General features: G+C 38.0%; 2 protein-coding genes across 2 annotated transcripts in view; one reads left to right on the top strand and one right to left on the bottom strand.

Annotated features, from left to right (window-relative positions):
* Cited1 (Cbp/p300 interacting transactivator with Glu/Asp rich carboxy-terminal domain 1) overlaps positions 1–21,339 on the bottom strand; it is a 262,908-nt gene that overhangs the window by 192,874 nt on the left and 48,695 nt on the right. The window lies entirely within an intron of this gene.
* The window catches only part of LOC125614427 (60S ribosomal protein L39-like), a 32,097-nt gene continuing 18,707 nt past the window's right edge, over positions 7,950–21,339 (top strand). Inside the window, exon 1 of the mRNA XM_048797168.1 lies at positions 7,950–8,056. Within this exon, the coding sequence (XP_048653125.1) occupies positions 7,950–8,056 (107 nt within the window). The remainder of the gene's footprint in view (positions 8,057–21,339) is intronic.

Raw genomic sequence — 21,339 nt, 5'->3', positions numbered from 1 at the left:
CTTTAATTGATTAATTAATTAAAATAGTATTGGGGATTCAACCAAAGGGTACTCTGTCACTGAGCTTCATCCCCAGCCTTTTTATTTTTTTTATTTTGAGAGGAGGTCTTGCTAAGTTGCTGAGGTCGGCCTCAAACTTGTGGTCTGTCTGTCTCAGCCTCCAGAGTAGCTGAGATTACAGGTGGGCACCATATTGCCCAGCTAACATTTTTTTTGGTGCTGGGGGATTTGAACCCAGGGCAGGGCCTCATACATGCCAGGCAAGCCCTTTACCAATGAGCCACATTCCCACTCCCCTAGCAAACATTTTATATTAGTATTTCTTTTGTTCATTTTAGTCATCTCTTTTTTTAAGATGCCCAAACTTTAGGACTCTAAAACAACTGACCTTTGTCACCATCTCTGAACTGGTTTTATAGTAATGGCACCACCAAGAGTCCTCAAGAGACTATTTCTTACACCCCTGCTTTGCCCTATTCAGGAGGTTTCTGTATACTGAGTTGCTCAGAAATGGATGATATTTTTTTGTATCAGAGATTGAACCCAGGGGCACTTGACCACAGAGCCATATCCCCAGTCCTTTTTAAAATTTTTTATTTAGAGACAGGGTCTTGCTAAATTGCTTAGGGCCTCACTACATTGCTTAGGCTGGTTTTGAATTTATCATCCCCTTGCCTCAGCCTCCAGAGCTGCTGGGATTATAGGAGTGCATCACCATGCCTAGCTATGATATTTGTTTTAAACAAATGGGAGAAATGGCAATGTTGAAGTTTATCTGAGATCTGAGCACCCTAGAAAGCAGTGTTGGTTAAGAAATCCCTCCCACCTTTTGTTTTCTAGGAAATGGTTAATCTCAAGAGTCTATCCTACCCTGGCATTTTATCCTAAGATAAAACCCATGTCTGTTCCTTCTCATGACACTCAGAAGATTCACAGATGGCTCCCCTATTTACCTGCCTCTATAACAACCCAGGCCCATTACTTTTCTTTGAGATGGTCCTCATTAGTGAATGTTCTCTCTATTACCATAGTGGAATGAAATAATTCCCTTAATTGTCTGGTGCATCTTGTCTTTCATATCATCAACACAAATGTGTTCAGGGGAAAGATCAAATTCAACAAACTTATTTCTGAAAACTTTGGGGAATGAGTATGCAGCTTTGTGGCCAGGTAATTGCTTTTTTGGTTTGTTTGTTTACCAGATATGTCTAGCTTCTTAAATGCCCTGGTGAGCTGTGAATCACAAAGTCAATCTTGAAGAAAAAGCACAGGGCTCAGCCAATTGCACTTGCTCATGTGCATTTGCTGTTTTTATATCCATTAAAGGTCAGGGACTCTTGGGTCGTGACATGAAGACATATATGCGAAACATCAGGTGGCTACCTCTCACAGGCAGACCACGTGCCCACACTGTTCAACAGCTTAATCATCACCGGCAATGACTTTGCAACAATTTTCTTTTAAATTTTCAGTCCTGGTCTCTACTGATGCACAGTTAGGTTATTCTCAATATTTTGCTTTTACAATTCAGTGCTGGATAATCGCACATAACTTCCTTTCAGTGTGTACAAATATATGTGAAAGATGTATTAGTAGATGTGCAATCCCTGGGTCAAAGGATTTCATTTATAATTTAAATATAATTGCCAAATTGCCTTCCATGAGGTCTATGACAATGTACACACTGTATTATCAAACTTTCATATTTGTAACAAATATGATGGTAAAATGGAAAAAAGTTGACATTATATATTTATAGCTATGTTTTCCCATTTGGGTCTTTCTATGACTTGTTCTGTTATCTATTTGCTAATCAGGCATTAATATAACTCTTATAATTCTTTACTTTCATTACAGCTACTGTGGAACCAGCTGGTAGTACAGTTTGGCTTTCCTCTATTGTTGGCATATAATAAAAATAATAGCCAATGTTTACTGAGTGATTATCCTGTGCCAAGAACTACTTAAGTGCTTTCAATATTGTTAACTCAATCGATTTTCACAACAATCCTGGAAGATAAGTACTATTATTACTTCCATTTTACAAATGAGGAAATGGAAGCACAGAGAAATTAAGTAACTTGTCCAAGGTCACACAGCTAGAAAGTGACTAAACTAGAATTTGAATTTTTTTTGTGGTGGTATTGGGGATTGAACCTAAGGCCTTATACATGATAGGCAATGTTCTACCACTGAGCTACACCTTCAACCTTTTTAAAATTTTTTTTTTTTTATTTTGAGATAGGCTCTCACTACGTTGTCCAGGCTGGCCTCCTGAGTAGCTGGGATTATGGGGACATTCCACTGTGTCTAGCTTTTGAATTTTAAAAAGCCACTTGTTAAGGTCTGACTGGCATACAAAAAGCTGTACTGTATAATATTTCATGTATACAACTTAGACAAGTTTTGAGCTAAGTATACCTGTGAAATTATCACTACAATCTATGCCATAAACCTACCTGACACCTCCAAAAGTTTCTTCCTGTCCTCCTATTTATTAATTTATTATTAATGATAAGAACACTTACATAAGGTCTACCCTCCTATCAAAAAATTTTAAACATACAATATGGTCTTGTTAATTATAGGCATATGTTGTATAGTAGATCTCTAAATGTCCATCAATGGATAAATGGATAAGAAAATGTGATATAAAAATAGAATGAAAACTGGGCATGGTGGCACATGCCTGTAGTCTCAGAGACTTGGGAGGCTGAGGCAGGAAGATCCAAATTCAATTCCAGCCTAGCAAGTTAGCAAGGCCCTAAGCAAATTAGCAAGATCCTGTCTCAAAATAAAATATAAAACCAGCTGGGGATGTGGCTCAGTTGTTAAGCCCTTCTGGGTTTAATCCCCAGTACCCCCACAACAAGATAGAATAGAGTTTTATTCAGGCTTCAAAAAGGAGATCCAGCTATTCATGACAACGTGGATGATCCTGGAGGACATTATACTCAGTGAAATAAGCCAGACACAGAAGAACACATACTACATGATACCACTGATAAGAGGAATGAAAAATGGTCAAACTCTTAGAAGCAGAGTAGAATGATGGTTGCCAGGAATTAGGGGGAAGAAGAATGGGGAGACATTTGCATTTGAGCAGTCTGATGCTTCAGTCCACAAGTTTAATCACCATGCTAAATAGTTTTGGTATCACTCTATCTACATCTATTTTTTCTCTTCTTTTTAATTTCTTCTACTTCTTCATGTCTATCCCACTTCGTCCATTTTAATTTTGTAATATTAGGAATTTAGTCTATTTTCTTGGTTTTCCCTTATCGCTTCACCTGCCTTTCCCCATTTTTCACTTTACTACTGTTTCTGTTTGCCTCTGTCCACATTGCCAGTGGCCAAATAGATGGATTTAAGAGCTTTCTGGTTACAAAAATGGCCAACCACAGGCCTTTTAGTAGTATCTTTTATATCTCCAGATTTCTCCTATAATAACCCACCTAATTGTAATCATTTCAACTTTGGGGTTATTTGGATTTGAGATAAATGAGTTTTAAAAATTCACCCCAAAGGCAAGTAAATGACCCAGGGCCAAATTTGCATAAGCTGACTTTGCAGTGGTACTTTTCTTTATAAACCAAATTTGTCTACTGACCTAGCATCTTTTTAGAATTTATACAGGAGTATGTATGAAAAATGATTAGGTCAAGAAGGCCCTACTTGTTAATAGAAACAAATTCATTAACTATGTGACAAAACTGCCGAAAATGTTACCCAGGAAATAAAATAAATGTGACAGCAGCATAATTCTCTGCAATTCTCACCCTTTCTACACCATTTGGCATGATAAGCAGTCACTACTGAAGACAAATGAAGGTTTGGGAGAGTAGAAACAAGGTAATATTTGCGTGAAAATGAATCAAGAAAACTGACTCTGAATCCATTATGGTGAGAAGTGCCAGAAGGCCCTTTTTAGAATGGGGCCATATTTCCCTTTGGATAATTACACCATCCAATGTAAATGGATAGAAAAAGTGTAAACAGTTCTATTTACCACCAAGAATCTTAGACAGTTCATAAGCAGAATTTAACATTTGTACTGCAGAAGAGTCAAAGCGGTGAAAGGGTCCCTGAAAATTGCTGTAAGGTTAATTCAGTGAGGGAATGAAATGAGTAGACAGGTCATGATGAACTAAATTCACTGGTTGTTTCCTTTGGACGTGCAAGGTCTCATTTTTTTTGGCTCTACGCTTCTTTTGCAGATTTTTCTCGGATGACATAGATAGAATTTTCCTGCTCCAAAATATGTTTTTATTCTGTAAAATGTAGGTTAGCAAATCAAAGTCTTTACTTGGCTAGTGATTTTTTTCATGTACTCTGCTTTTAGTAAAAGGAGCAAAATAAGAAGAAACCCAACAGGTTTCCAAAAGCAGTTTCCCAGGGCAGTCCAGATTTTTGTCAATATCATCTACCTCCAATGACCTTATCCAGCAAATCTAGGGAGCAGAATTGGGTAACTCTCAGTGAGAGCAGCAAGATACAATCAGGTCCTGTCTACTGCTTACTAAGGCAGAAATGCATAGTTGTGTTTTTTTTTTTCTTTTTAGTTGTTGATGTACCTTTATTTTTATTTATTTATATGCAGTGCTGAGGATCGAACTCGGTTCCTCACATATACCAGGCAAGTGCTCTGCCACTGAGCCCCAGCCCCAGCCCCTAGGTGCGTTTTTTTTTTTTTTAAAGGTCAGAGAACATGGATAAAACAATACAAAACAATAAATCAGAAACAACAGCATGAAAACTTTCAAAACTAACCAACCAACCAATCAAACAAACAAAAGTCTGACTAGTTCAACTGTTCACTAAGCCAGGAAATGCAATTAACCAGAACACCCCATTCCCTGGGCATTCTGGTTAATTGAAATACCACTTTTTATTTTAAACTCCCATTTATGGAACTCAAAAACCTCAATGGTTTAGCCATCAATACTAGGTAGAGGAATTAAATGTACTCTCTTACTCCACAAGAAAAATAACATTTTAGGTATCATTGATGGAAATTGTGCCTGCTCGACCTTTCTAGTTAGAGAAAACACAAAATCTCTGGCAAAGCAGCTGTCCTCGGCTTAATACATATGTATTTGTATTTCTGCACCTGGTCCTGGCACACAGGACGAGCGTCTCAAGAGCCAAAGACTTTATGTGCTTCCATCCTCAACCTACGTAAGAGACCCCAGTAAATTGGCTAGAGTTTATATTAGGTGTGGATAGGAGGAAATGCCATTGTGTTCAGTTAACTGATCATAACCTCTGCCGAGTCAGAGGAGAGAGAGAGAGAGAGAGAGAGAGAGAGAGAGAGAGAGAGAGGTGGAGGGGCGGCTAGCTTTAAAAATGCAGGGAATGTTTTCAGACTTTCTGGCTTTAGTTGATGCAAATTTAAGGTAATTTTTGACATATAAGAACAACACATGGAGGCTTCTCAAATATCCCTTTGGCCATAGGATTATGTGCTTCTCCAGTTTGACCACATATTACTGAATGTGTTCAAAACTTGGATTAAAAGCATCAAGGGTGCTAGACACCATGGCACATGCCTGTAATCCCAGCTACTCTGGTGGCTGATGCAGGAGGATCAAAATTTGAGACCAGCCTTGGCAAGTTAGCAAGACCCTGACTCAAAATAAAAACATGAACTGGGGATGTAGCTCAATGGTAGAGTGCCCCTGTGTTCAATCCCCAGTACCATGTGTGCATACACACATTCATCTAGAATACCATTATGTTTTATGTATATTAATTATAATACTAGGTAGAGAATAGACTTATTCAAAATGCTTAGAACCAGAATGGCTTCAGATTTCAGAGTTTTCAGATTGGAAATATCTGTATAGATTTTACAGTTGAACATTCCTAATGTGAAAATCAAAAATGGTCTCACGTTTGAAACTTTTTGAACATGTCTTTGGAGAATTTTTTTCTGCAACCAACTAGCTAAATTCTGAAAGATTAGTTATAATAATGCTAGGCATATATTCTATTCAATATTTTTCACCTATAGCAAAATGGTTATTTCTCTTCATAGAAAAGGAAATTTCATGAGTTACCTCTGTCATACCAAAGGTAGAAAATCAAGGGGCTTTGCCTGGTACTGAGGCCTGGGTGAAAAAGGCTTAAAGCCTTCTTGGCCACTACTAGAGAATGAGCCCTGAAATATGCTGCCACTAGCCCCCCAACAGTACTGTGGCCTTCTCATGATGCTTATGAGGGGGCACTATGCAATCAGCCTGCAGGTAGGTATTCAGGACTCATTCCATGCTCTGCTTTTGTGCTGGGAGCTATGTATGACACAGTACATCCAGGATTCTGCCCTTGAGGCATTTACAATTGAGTTGAATTCAGCTGAAAGATAAGACCAATATACATTTCTTTCAGATGATAAGATGCACATGAGTTAAGTGTTCAATTATATGGTATAGATTATACATCTCTCAGCCTTCTACCAACTAGTGCTAACTTGGAAACGCTCTTCTCAGAGTCTCAGAGAACTTGTAATCTCATGTATTTTTATTAACTCCATGAAAAGGAGTGGGAGAAAGGCTATCCCACTTTCACAATTGAAAAACAAAAATGATTTATACCCGAGGGTTCTTAAGGGATTGGTTGAATGCTGCAGAGCCTCCAGCAGCCCTATACACATCCCACTATCCTTCCTCACGCACACATTTTACACTGTTTATTAGAACTTCCTAAAGTATGATTCTGACAATATTACTGCCCTGCTTAAAAGCGCCCTCAAACCAGTGGGTCCTTTAGCACAATATACAAGACCCTTCAAAATTTTGCCTCTGCCTACTTCTTTCAGTATTCCTTGCAAATACCCAAATCTTAACTGTACCATACTTTTCTCTGAATCCTAAATATTATAGGATGCCTCTGGACCTTTGTACATACATAGTCTTGGATCTATCTACAAGATGAGTTCCATCCCTCCTCACTATCTCCTACTCATCCTTTAAGACTCAGCTATGAAGACATCCCTGAAGTTCCACATTCCTTTCCCAGGCACAGAAAATTGATCTCTCCCCTTGTTTGTGTGTGTCCTAGCAGTTTATTCAAACCTCCGCCATAGCATTCCTCAAATTGACTTGCAGGGATTACTTCATGTACCTGTCTTTTTCACTGAAGTCTAAGCTGTTTGAGAACAAGGACCGTATCTTATTCATCTTTATACCTACAGGATCTAGTACAGTGTTTGGGCACTGTGCTCTGAAAAAAAAATTAATTAAAAAAAAACACAGGAATGATGAAATGTCTCAAGAAAAAAAGGATTATATTACTTTCCTTAAATAAAAGAGAAAAATAGCTTTCAGTTATCCACTAACAAAGTCAAACTTGATAAACTAGAAAAACACTGCAACAGATTATTAGAAATGGACAGGTCAATATCCAAAATCAGAAAAATTTAAGGGGCCCTGGCCCATTGCCCAACTGTCCTGCACAAATAGAAAAACATAGCATGGATTTATACAGAAGCTAGTCCTGGATCCAGAGCTGTGCCATGACTCTTTAAAAAAATGTAACAAAATAGGAAGCTTTCCATTAAATACATCAAAAAATGAAGTTAGATGTTGCAGTGCTGTTTGGTTAGACACACTGAAAATTGAAATGACTTGAAACAACTGGCAGAGTGGGTGGCTATTACTCTGGTGAAATTTAGTATTGAAACACAGAAGATAATTCATTGATGTGAAACAACTCAGGAAGGTGGACAATATAATGTAAGGCCATAGTTAAAGGGGTTATGAGTACCATAGCATAGAAACAGACCGATGGACTCTGCACAGACTGACTTGATGTGGAGCATCGAGATATATATATGAAATAAACAACTTCTTCAACTTATGGCTACTGCGTACAGCTGATGGGCAGGCATTAAATGCAGAAAGAACTGTTTGGTGGTACATTTGTCTTTGTAGTGACAGGCACAGGCGTAAATGGTGATTGCTGTCAGTAGTGTCATCTTTATATGTCAAAGACGGAGATACAAAAACAGCAAGATTAAGAGAGCAAATGCCTGTTCAGTGAGCATGTTCAGGCACAGGTGAGAGCAGTAGTTTACAAACTATGTTTCTTCAGCAGCAAAATATTTTTTCAAATGAAATTTTATGTCGAATCCCAATACATGAAACAAGCAAAATCAGCTCTGCTCTGGTTAATGTAAGGGGGAAAAGTGAGTAGAAAGTGGACATTTGGGGGTCCATAAACCTAATGTAGTTAGCCACCCCTTTAATCCTGTATTTGTGAGGCAATTTCAAGGAACTCTTGAGATAGGTGTTATGGGAATGGTTTCTGTATGGGGGACAAGTTACAATCAGTGACTTGGAGTTCTTTTTGAGGGGCTGGGGATGTGGCTCAAGCAGTAGCGTGCTCGCCTGGCATGCGTGCGGCCTGGGTTCGATCCTCAGCACCACATACAAAGATGTTGTGTCTGCCGAGAACTAAAAAAAAAATATTAAAAAATTTCTCTCTCTCTCAAAAAAAAATATTTGAGTTATTTTTGACTCTGAGGTCTATAATATCATAATCCTCTCTCTGATCGGACCAATCCAAAAATCAGAATTATATTCCACACATAGAAGAGCTCTGGAGAACCCGAATAACTTGAGGGCTCAAGTAATAATCTCTTTTTTATTAAGGCATATTTGGCAATTAAAATGTATATACATTTAAGGTTGGCAATTTGTTATTTGAAATGCATACACATTGTGACATAATCACCACAATTAAGTTAATTAACATACCCATTGCCTCAGGCAGTTGCCACTTTTTTGTGGGATGATACCACCTAGGATTTACTCACAGTAAATTTCAACTATACAAGAAAGTATTGTTAATTATAGTCACAGTGTTATGCAATTACTCAGAACTCATTCATCTTGCATAAACTGAAACTTTGTGTTTCTTGACCAGCATCTCCACATTTCTCCTGTCCTTAAGCCCTGGTAACCACCTCTCTACTTGTTTTTGTAATGCCACATATAAGTGAGACCAAGTGGAATTTGTCTTTCTGTGCCTGCCTTATTTCACTCAGTATAATGTCCTCTTGGTTCATATGTGATGTTGCAAATGGCAGGATTTTCTTCTTTTTAAAGGTCCAATAGTATTCAAGTGTATACACACACACACACACACACACACACACACACATCTCAATCTTACATTTGAGAAATAATCATGAGGGCAATTGGATTTACTTAAGAGCAGAGTCCAGGTGCCAAAAGAGGCCCTTTCCTTCCTTCCTAGCTTAACATGCAAATTTGTATTGAGTACTCACTCTATTTTATACTCTGGGAACCAAAATGAATGAGACAGGACAATAACATCTTCTTCTAAAGGATCTCACAGAATGGCTGTCTTTCCCTCTGGAGATGGTGCACATTCTCCCTTGAATATGCAGTCCTTGCTTTGTCCCAGAAGCTCTCACTTTCAAGATGACCAGCTTTTTCCTTTGCAATCTTAAGATGGCCCTCATTCTCCCCTGAATGTATATTTCTTACTTTATCCCCCCAAAATGTCTCTTCCCTGAGATAGCCTATATCTCCCTTGAATGTGTGTCTGCTTTCCTAAATAAATCTGTGTCTTTAAAAAAGAAAGAAAAAAGAAGAAATCTCATGGTGTAAAGGGGAAATGTGGGGCAGATGATATATAAGTTTAAACAATACATAGGTTTTTGTTTGTTTAAACAAGAAAACAGCATATTGTGACAAGCAATATTACAAAAATAACATATAGTAATGTGATGCAGAGTAATGGGCGTATGCAGGGGCTTAGATATGTTGGCCAGGGAAAGCTACCAGGAGCTGGTGTTCAAAAAGAGACCTATAAAGTGAGAAAAATCCTCTGCTGAGATGAAGAAGTCTCCCAGTTAAAGGGACTAGCACTGCAAAGGCTCTGAGTTAGGAAAGAACTTTCCTAGTTTGAGAAGCTAAAAGAAAGCTAGTGAGGACAGAACACTGGAAATGAAGGCAAGTAGTATGTTACAAGAAGTCTCATGGGCCAAATTACCAGAGCTTGGAGACCATCACAAGGAGTTTGGATGTTAGTGAGATAGGAAGCCACTGGAGAGTTTTGATCAGAGGAGGGATAGGGTTTGAGGTAAACTACCTTTTATTGTACAAAGGGATACCATATAAGTGATCATTAGCACAAGGCAGAATGGGCTTAAGGATATCAGGAGGAATTTGGTAAGATAGAGGGGATTTGGGAGACAGAAGAATTGTAACAAGAAAGGTTGAAAAGTTTTATTGAATAATATAAAGCTAAATAAGTAGCCAGAAAGAGGATTCTTTAGCTCTCTGGAAGCTGTCAGCTTTGACAATTTACCCTTGGTGTCACAGTCACTGTGAAAGCTAAAGCTCATATTTAAGTCTCCTGACTCTCAATGTTCTTTTCACTGAATTAATTGCTTCTAATTGCTCACAGAAAAGCAGGAAAAAAAAATGGCAAAAAGCAAAAAAAGATCATGTCTTTTCTTAAGAGCTCTTCAAAATTCAATTTTTCTCTGTAAGACTCTAGCAGAGTACTTATGAGTTCGTTTACTATGGTAAGCTACTTTAACCAATTTCCTTTTGCTAACCAAACTTCATATTCCAACCTTAAAGTCTGACCATACATTTTCTCTGCGTCCAGAGTTAGGATGGACAAGGGCCACTGGAAAAAATACAACTATGGACCTATACTATCAACTATTTATGGTTCCCTTCACAGGTGGGCCTTCAAGGATACTCAGGAATTCCTTGACTTCTAATTGTCCCTTTCTTATTTCTTACACTGGATATCACAAACTTACTAAGACCCCAAACCCCCTCATCAAAAGCTCTCACATTTAGAATAAAACCCAAAGTCTGACCATGGTCTACAAGGCCTTGCATTATGTGTTCCCAGGCACCCACCCCCCAGTTCTGGGCATTGAATTCTGAGGTGCTTCACCAAAGAGCTATATCCCCAGTCTTTCTATTTTTTATTTTGAGGCAGGGTCTCACTAAATTGCTGAGCTGGGGCTGGGGATGTGGCTCAAGCGGTAGCACGCTCGCCTGGCATGCGTGCAGCCCGGGTTCGATCCTCAGCACCACATACAAAGAAAGATGTTGTGTCCGCCGAAAACTAAAAGAAATATTAAAAATTCTCTCTCTCTCTCTCTCTCTCTCTCTCTTAAAAAAATTGCTGAGCTGGCCTCAAATTGTGATTCTCTTGCCTCAGCTTCCTGAGTCACTGGGATTCCAGGTTTATGCCACCAGCCTGGCCCCCCAGCAACTTCTCCATCCTCTTGTACCACTGTCCACATTACTCACTCTGATACAGTTGCAGTGGCCTTTTTGTTGTTCCACAGAAATGTTCAAATGAATAATGACATGCATCTGCAGTTGTATGATGGCTTTTGAAGAACTGTCAAACTGTTTTCCAAAGTGGCTGCACCATTTTAGAGTCCCACCAGCAATGCACGAAGGTTCCAATTTCTCCATGTTCTCACCTACATTTGTTATTGCCTGTCTTTTTGAATCTAGCCATCCTAGTGGATGTGAAGTGGGCTCTCACTGTGGTTTTAATTTGTATTTCTGTAATGACTAATGATGTTGAGAATCTTTTCAAGTACTTACTGGCATTTATGCATTTTCTTGGGATAAACTTCTATTCAAACCCTTGCCCATATTTTAATTGAGTTTTTTTTTTTGTCTTTTTATCATTGAGTTTTAAGAACTCTTTACATATCCTGGACATATGTGCCTTATCATATATAGGATTTGCACATGTTTTCTCTCATTTTATTGGTTGTCACTTCACTTTCATTTTTTATGGTTCTGGGGATTGAATCCAAGGCTTTGGACATGTTAGGCAAGTGGTCTACCTCTGAGCTATACCCCCAGCCTTTTACTTTCTTGGTGGTATTCTTTGAAGTTCAAAAACATTTAATTTTGATGAAATCTAATTTTTTTTTCTTTTGTGCTTTTGGTGATGGATCTCAGAAAGCTTTGCCTAATCCAAGGTATGTTTTCTTCTAAGAGTTTAAAAGTTTTAGTTCTTCTATTTAGGTCTATGACCCATTTGTAGTTCATTATTATGAATGGTATGAGACAGGGGTTTAACTTTATTCTTTTGTGTGTAGATCCAGTTGGCCTAGCACTATTTGTTGAAAAGAATATTCTTCCCCTGTTGAATTGTCTTAGTACTTTTGTTAAAAATCAATTGACCATAATTGTGAGGGTTTATTTATGGACTCTTAATTCTGTTACATGGACTGTATGTCTAGCTTCATGCTAGTACCACACCATTTCTGAGTATTTCAAATTTGTTCTTTTAAAAGATTTTTTTGGTTGTTATGGGTCTCCTGCATTTCCAAATAAATTTCAGCTTCAGCCTTTCAATTCGTACAACAAGCCAACTGGAATTTTGATAGGGATTGTATTAAATGTGTAGATCAAATCTGGGAATATTACTAGTTTACCAGTGTTCTTTTTTGATACATGAACATTAGATTTCACATATATTGTTTATATGATTCGCAGTTGTAAAGAACTGTATAACTGTATAACTGACAATTTTAAAATGTGAGATCAAATGAATTTTTATTTATTTTTTAAAAAATATTTATTTATTTATGGTACTGTAGATTGAACCCAGGGGTGCTTAGCCACTGAGCCACATTCCCAGCCCTTATTTTAAAAAAAAAAATTTTATTTGCGCTTTTTAGTTATACATGACACTACAATGCATTTTGACAAATCATACATACATGGAATATAACTTCCCATTTTTGTGGTTGTACATGATGTGGAGTTATACTGGTGGTGTATTTATATAAGAACACAGGACTAAGTTATGTCTGATTCATTCTACTGTCTTTCCCATTCCCATCCCTCCTCCCTTCCCTTCATTTCCCCTTTATCTAATCCAATGAACTTCTATCCCTGCCCCCATTCGGCCTTTGATTTTCTGGGATTGTCCATTTAATGACAAATGGTTTAATTTCATCTTCTTTATCCCAGACCTTTTATAATTTTTTAAAATTTTGAGACATGGTCTCACTGAGTTGTTTCAGACCTTCCTAAATTGCCAAGGCTGGCTTTAAATTTGCCATTCTCCTGCCTCAGCCTCCTGAGTCACTGGGATTACAGGTATGTGCCACCACACCCAGCTCAAATACATTTTTAAAAGCTTTACCATAAAATTCACTCATAGTAAGTGTACAATTAATGATTTTAATAAATTTACAGAGTTGTAAAATCATCATGATAATCTAATTTTAGAACGGTTTCACTCTCCAATAAGATCCCTCATGCCTGTTTAAAATTAAACCCAGTTCTTATCCCCAGACCAAGTCAATCACCAATATATTCTCTGTCTTTATTGATTTGTCTTTCTGAACATTTCATTTCAATGGAATTATATAATGTGGGCTTTTCTATCTGGCTTCTTTCACTTAGCATGTTTTTTTTTTTAGAACAGTTTTAGATTTACAGAAAAATAAGCAGATAGAACAGAATTTCCATATACCATCTCCCCACCTCACAATTTCTCTATTATTAATACTTTGCACCAAAGTAGTACGTTTGTTACAATTTTGATGCATTATTTCTAGTTAAAATTTATGGGTTACATTAGGGTTCTTTTTTTGGGAGAGGAGGCAGGAATTGAACTCAGGGTTACTCCACCACTGAGCCACATCCCAAGCCCTATTTTGTATTTTATTTAGAGACAGGGTCTCACTGAGTTGCTTAACACCTCATGTATGTTGAGGCTGGCTTTAAACTTACTATCCTCCTGCCTCAGCCTCCCAAGCCTCTGGGATTGTAGACATGTGCCACCGCACCTGGCTAAAGTATTATATAGTTCTTCAATTTTTTGATAAATATATGATGCCATATATTTACCATTACGAATTATATAGAATAGTTTCACTGCCCTATAAATCTCCTGTGCTTCACCTATTTGTCCTCCTTCCCTTTTCCTCCCTGCCAAGTTCCTGGCAACATTTAATATTTTAAAAAAATTTCCCACATTTTTATTGGTGCATTATAGTTGTACATAATGGTTTGTTGTTACATATTTGTACATATACACAATATAAGAATATAATTTGGTAAATATCATTCCCTAGTATTTCCCCTTTCCCTCCCCAGCTCCTTCTCACTGGTCCCTTTCCTGTACCCTACTGATCTCCTTTTGATTTTCATGAGATAGCCCCCACCTGTCTGTTCCTTTTTCCCTCTCTACCTTCCACATATGAGAGAAAACATACGACCCTTGACATTTTGAATTTGGCTTATTTCATTGAACATAATGTTCTCAAGTTCCATCCATTCTCTTGCAAATGACATAATTTCAATTTTCTTTATGGCTACATAAAACTCCATTTTGTATATACACCACATTTTCTTTATCCATTCATCCATTGATGGACACCCAGGCTGGTTCCATAGTTTGGCTATTGTTAATTGAGCCACTAATCTCTTAAGTTTTTGTGGGTTTTTTTTTTTTTTGCCTTTTTTAGAATATCAATTAGTTAGCTTCATATAGTATTTGGACTTTTCAGATTGGCTTCTTTCACATAGCAGTATTTATTTATTTAAGTTTTCTTCATGTCTTTTCATGGCTCAATAAGCTCATTTTAAATTATTGAATAATATTCCGTTATTCCATTGTGGGGATTTAGGGCAGTTTGTTTATCTATTCATCTATTCATGGACATTTTGGTTGCTGCCAGATTTTGGTGATTGTGATTAAACTTGCTATAAATATTTGTGTGTAGGTTTTCGTTTGGGCATACATTTTTAACTCAATTGGACAAACACTTAGGAGCACATTTGTTGAGTGTAAAGTTTTTGATAGTCTGTAACAGCATTTCATTCCTTTTTTATGCCTGAACAGTATTCGGCTGTATGGATATTCCACATCTTGTTCATCCATGTACTAGTCGGTAGATATTCATCTTATTCTACTTTTTGGCTATAATGAATAGAGCTGCTATGAACACTTATTTGCAAGTCTTTGTGAAGTATGTTTTTGTTTCTATTGGGTAGATACCTAGGAGTGGAATCGTTGGGATATATGATAAATTTATGCTTAACTTTTAAGAAACTGTCAAATTGTTTTCCAAAGTAGCTCTACCATTCTATATTCCCATCAGCAATGTTTAAGAGTTCTTGTTTCTCAACACACTTGCTCACATTTATTATCTGTATTTTTATTATGGCCATTCCAGGGGATGTAGTGGTATCTCATGGTGGTTTTTAAATTTTTTTTAATTGTTGATAGATCTTTATTTTTTTTAATTTATTTATATGTGGTGCTGAGAATCGAACCCAGTGCCTCACACATGCCAGACGAGTGTGCTACCACTGAGCCATAGCCCCAGCCCCAAATGGTGGTTTTAATTCTCATTTTCCTAAGATTAATTATAATGAGCATTTTCTTATGTGTTTATTAATGATTCATATATTTTCTTTGAAGAAATATCAATTTGAATGTTTTGCCCATTTTTAAATTGGGTTGTCAGTTTTCTTATAACTGAGTTGTAATAGTTTTTGTATGTTCTAGACATAAGACCTTAATCAGGTAAGTAATTTACAAATATTTTCTCATAGTCTGTGGCTTGTCTTTTCATTTTTATAATGATATCATTTAAAATGCAAGTTTTTAATTTCAGTGAATACCAATTTATTAAAATTTTGTTTATAGATCATACTTTTGATGTTATATCTAAAAATCTTTGACCAACCAAAGTCTCAAGGATTTTTTTCCTGTTTTCTTCTAAAAGTTTTATAGTTTTAGCTCTTACATTAGGTCTACTCCATTTTGAGCTATTTTTGTTGTTGTTGTTGTTATGGTATTAGGTATAGGCCTAATTTCATCTTTGGTACTTAGATATCAATTGTCTTAGCATGACTCTTAAATCTTACCATTTGTTTTCATAGGCTTTAAGAGGAACTAGTTTTTCCAACTTTATTTTGAAACTTTCAAGTCTATAGAAAAGTTGAAGGAATAGTACACATACCTTTCACTTAGATTCATTATTACTAATTTCCCATGTTCTCCCTGACATTTTGCTGAGTCATTTGAAAGTAAGCTGTAAACATGGTGTGCTTCATTTCTTAATTCTTCATGAACCTCCTAGAAAAGTCTTCTACATTATTACACCTAAGAAAATTAATATTGATTCAGCAATATCTAAGTCTCTAGCCAAATTTTCCAACTTATTCTAAAACACCTTTTATAGCTGTTTATGATTTTACCCACATTCAGGATCCATTCAATTTTAACACAGTGCATTTGATGTTAGATCTCACCATTTTCTAAAATCTAGAACAATTCCTCTACCTACTTTAGTTTTTCATGATAGGGATTTTTGGAAGAGTCATGTCAGTTGACTTATTGGCTGTCTCACACTCTAGATTTGTCTAATTGTTTCTTCATCTTTAGACTTAGGGTAAACATTTTTGGCAAGAATATTTCATAAATGATGTTCTGTACTTCTTATTACATCACATCAGGAGGCACGATGTCAGGTTGTCCTGCTATTGACAATGCTGAGTTTAATCACTTGTATAACCTAGTGACTGCCAGATTTTCTCATTGTAAATGTGCATTTCCCCTTCTGTAATTAGTAAGGAATCTGTGGGGTGATAATTTGAGACTGTGTGAATATCCTGTTCCCAAGGAACTTTTTGCTCATTGGTTTTAGCATCCATTTGATGATCTTTGCCAGAATCAATTATTATACCGGGGGAACCCTACAAAATAGTGATTTTTCCATTCTATCTTCCTTCTATATGTATTAGCTAGTATTCTGCTCTAAAAAAAATCTTTCTCCCTTTTCTCTCTTTACAATACTTCTATGAACTGAAATTTAAAAAAACCTGCTATAATAAATTTTCCATCCATATAATTCTTTTCAATTTATAAGTATACACATATATATTTCTAAAACATATACACATATACTTCCTAGCTTGGTCTGCAGAAATAGCCTAAAAGTAATGCATTCCAGTAGCAATGAGCATACCTAGTACCTAGATTATGGTAACAAAATACCTACCATTATCTACTGAAAGGAATGAAGGCTTCTGAGAGAAATGGCGGATTCCAGCACTGGAGTAGGAACTTCAGAGAACTGGGGTAACTATGTTCACCAGAAAGAAAATGGACTAAGCCAGGCTCAGTGGTACATACCTACAATCCCAGTGTCTCAGAAGGTTGAGGCAGGAGGATGGTGATTTTAAAGCCAGTCTCAGCAAAAGCAAGGTGCTAAGCAACTCAGTGAGACCCTGTCTCTAAATAAAATACAAAATAGGGCTGGGGATGTGGCTCAATGGTCCAGTGTTCCTGAGTTCAATCCCCTGTACCAAAGGAAGGAAGGAAGGAAGGAAGGAAGGAAGGAAGGAAGGAAGGAAGGAAGGAAGGAAGGAAGGAAGGAAGGAAGGAAGGAAGGAAGGAAGGAAGGAAGGAAGGAAGGAAGGAAGGAAGGAAGGAAGGAAGGAAGGAAGGAAGGAAGGAAGGAAGGAAGGAAGGAAGGAAGGAAGGAAGGAAGGAAGGAAGGAAGGAAGGAAGGAAGGAAGGAAGGAAGGAAGGAAGGAAGGAAGGAAGGAAGGAAGGAAGGAAGGAAGGAAGGAAGGAAGGAAGGAAGGAAGGAAGGAAGGAAGGAAGGAAGGAAGGAAGGAAGGAAGGAAGGAAGGAAGGAAGGAAGGAAGGAAGGAAGGAAGGAAGGAAGGAAGGAAGGAAGGAAGGAAGGAAGGAAGGAAGGAAGGAAGGAAGGAAGGAAGGAAGGAAGGAAGGAAGGAAGGAAGGAAGGAAGGAAGGAAGGAAGGAAGGAAGGAAGGAAGGAAGGAAGGAAGGAAGGAAGGAAGGAAGGAAGGAAGGAAGGAAGGAAGGAAGGAAGGAAGGAAGGAAGGAAGGAAGGAAGGAAGGAAGGAAGGAAGGAAGGAAGGAAGGAAGGAAGGAAGGAAGGAAGGAAGGAAGGAAGGAAGGAAGGAAGGAAGGAAGGAAGGAAGGAAGGAAGGAAGGAAGGAAGGAAGGAAGGAAGGAAGGAAGGAAGGAAGGAAGGAAGGAAGGAAGGAAGGAAGGAAGGAAGGAAGGAAGGAAGGAAGGAAGGGAGGGGAGGGAGTAACACCTATGGGTTATGTCATAAACACATAGGAGCTGGTTTGAGGGGGCTTTTGGCTAAATTTGGGATAATTTGAACATTAAGAAGCACTCTTAAAGTTATCCATATTTGGGCTGGGGTTGTGGCTCAGTGGTACAGTGCTTGCCTACCATGCATGGGGCTCTGGGTTCAATCCTCAACATCATGTAAAAATGAATCAAATAAAGACATTGTGTCTATCTACAATTAAAAAAAGTTACCCATATTTTACTAGGTCTCATCTCTCTTTATCTTTCTTTCTCTTTGTCTCTTCCTTGCCTTTATTTCCTCATTGTTCATTTGCCCCTCTGTTCATTCTTTTTACATTATGGAAAATACACAAATAATTTTTTTTTGGTACTGGGGATTGAACCCAGAGGTGCTTTACCACTGACCTCTATCCCCAACCCCTTTTTAAAAAACTGTTTTATTTTGAGATAGGGTCTCACTAAGTTGCTTAGGGCCTTGCTAATTTGCTGGCCTTGAACTTTGATCCTCCTATCTCAGCCTTCCCAGTTGCTGGGATTACAAACATGTACCACCACTCCTGGAACTACTAATAATCTTTTGATTGTCAAATCCAACAGACCCCTCCTCAATTCTCAATATACCAAACTTCACTATCACTAACTAAATAACCACTTGCCCTCCCATGCTAAGCTTTCTTTTCTAATCCAGTCATGGACAAACAATTCACATCCAGGTTCATAGCGTGCTATGGTCTTCATAGGACAAGAAGAAAAAGAATCCAAAACCATGGGAGAGGAGGGCCCAAGTTAGAGAAGGGTTGGAGATATATATGTTACTAACCACATTTTATCCCAAAGTATTTTCAGGGCTTAATTAGTGATGGAGCCCAATAGGCACACATAAATGTGGGTTACTTTCTGTAATATTTGGAACAAGTCATTGTACTTCTCTGAGCCTCAGGTTGCCCATATATACATAGGGAATTAATACCCACACTACGGGTTGTTTCAAGAATATTCATGTGCATGCATTCTGTGAACTCTGAATATTACTCAAAAATAAAAAATGAAAAAGTTTATTTCCTGGGCTGGGGATGTGGCTCAGTGGTAAAGCACTTGCCTAGCAAGTGTGAGGCCCTGAGTTCTAATCTGCAGCACCATTCCCCCCCTACACACACAAAAAAAAACAACAGTGGAAAAAATTTATTTCCTTATCTCTGTCTGGTATTTCTCTCCACCCCATACAATTAAATTCCCCTTGACTCTATATTACCCTCAAGCAATTCCCCATTTCTTTCCTCCTTTTCATCAAGAAAAGTCTTGCTTTCTCCACTTCCTTATTCCTCATTTTCTCTGCAACTCTATATTCCACTGAAACTCCTTTGACCAGGCTCACTAGTGACAGGTAATTTTGAATCTTCTTCTCACTTGATCAGCATTTGACACTTGTAAATACACCATTCTTTTTTGTTTGTTTGTTTGTTTTAAATAGAGTTATTGCCAGTGGTGCATTAAAGTTGGCTATTGAGAGCTGATGATTAAATGTTGAAGAATTTTGTGAGCCCCTGGGAGTATTTATACCACCCAAACTGGCAAATGCTATAAAATAGGGATTTATGTTTTCAGAGAGCTGGTTCACCAGCATAAATCTAGTCACTATTTCTATAAAGTAACACATGCTCAGTAAAAAAATATTCAATTATTCAAACTTTAAAGAAAATGCAATTATCTGAAATCTCAGTACCCATATAACAAAAAAAACCAACCAAACAAAAAATCCTGTTTGCTAAAAAGCAATGATTTATTTAATGGAGACAATGTTACCCTGCTATTTTATAACCTTTTCATAATATGTTAGGGGCAATTGTTCCCCATCTGTAAGTGTAGAGCTATGCCATCTTTTTAAATGGCTGTATAGTACTCCATTGTGCATGTCATAAATAATTCTCTTATAATTGAATATCTTAGGTTGTTTTTATTATCATGATGCTGAGACCAATGTTATTTATGTGTATTTTAAAAATAGATTTGTATGATTTTCTATCTCATTTGGGGTAAATTCCCAGAAGATTGTGGTCTCACAGAATATGCTTATTTTTAATTCTGATACATACTGCTAAACTGTCCTCTGGAAAGTCCAAAAAATTTACATTCACATCAGTAAGTACACAAGAGTGCCTATTTCCCCACAGCCTTGGCAGCATTGTGTCTATTTTTTAAAAATCTTTGCCAATCTCATACACAGACACTAGAAACACATGGTTTTATTTTCATGTTTTTGTCAGTAAAACTGAACATCTTTTAATATATTTATTGTCCATATTTATGTCTTTTGATAACTGCCTTTTCATGTCTTTTGATTATTTTCGAATGTAGAAGCTCTTTGACTCTCACACTTGTTTGACTGTTTTTTGTATTAGGGATTGAACCCAGGGACACTTAACCAATGAACCACATCCTCAGCCCTTTTTGTTTTTTATTTTGAGACAGGGTCTTACTAAGTTGCTTAGGGCCTTGCTAAGTTGCTGAGGCTGGCTTTGAACTTGCAATCCTCCTATCTCAGCCTCCAAAGCTGTTGGGATTCCAGGTGTGTGCCACTGTACCCATCTCACCCTTTTCTTTAAACAGTTTCTTGAATGGCAGGAAGATGGCGGCGAGGGGAGTGCATTGCCCCCGTGTGGTGCTTCACTGTGTGGGAGTATGACAAGTCAGGACGGCTAAAGGCTATCTTGTTAGGAATTTCCAGCAATAGTGGGGTGCTCCGGAACCTGGAGGAAGGATTTCCATCACACGAGGATCGGCTACGGGGGCTCAAACGCGAGAGGTTTGTCGCACGGAGGGTAACACTGCTTATTCAGCAAATCGCCCCGCGGCTAGAGTCTGCAGCACGCGCTGGGAAACGAGGAGATAGCGACGCAGGGATACAGCGCTGCAGTTTCTGCCAGCCGTGCAAGCACCGTACTCAGGGCTGAATTCTGGGTTCGAGACGGGGAAAGGAAGCGGTCCATCTCGGTTCTCCACACCGGTCAGACCACAGAGGAGGCCAGCAGCCACCATGTTGGAAAGCTGACGTCACCATCCCTGTTTTCGACTGACCGCAGCTCATTCAGCCATAGAACAGGTAATTTCAGGGTGCCATTCGCCTGCGGCTTGCAGATAGATTGCTAGGGTTCAGTGCCTGGGTGCTTCTTAGAACCTGATCTTATCAGACCGAACACCGAGCGCGGGGCGGCCGAGTTC

Source organism: Marmota marmota, unplaced genomic scaffold (genome assembly GCF_001458135.2).
Source record: "Marmota marmota marmota unplaced genomic scaffold, marMar, whole genome shotgun sequence".
NCBI lineage: Eukaryota > Metazoa > Chordata > Mammalia > Rodentia > Sciuridae > Marmota > Marmota marmota.
This window is presented reverse-complemented; position numbering and strand designations above follow the sequence as displayed.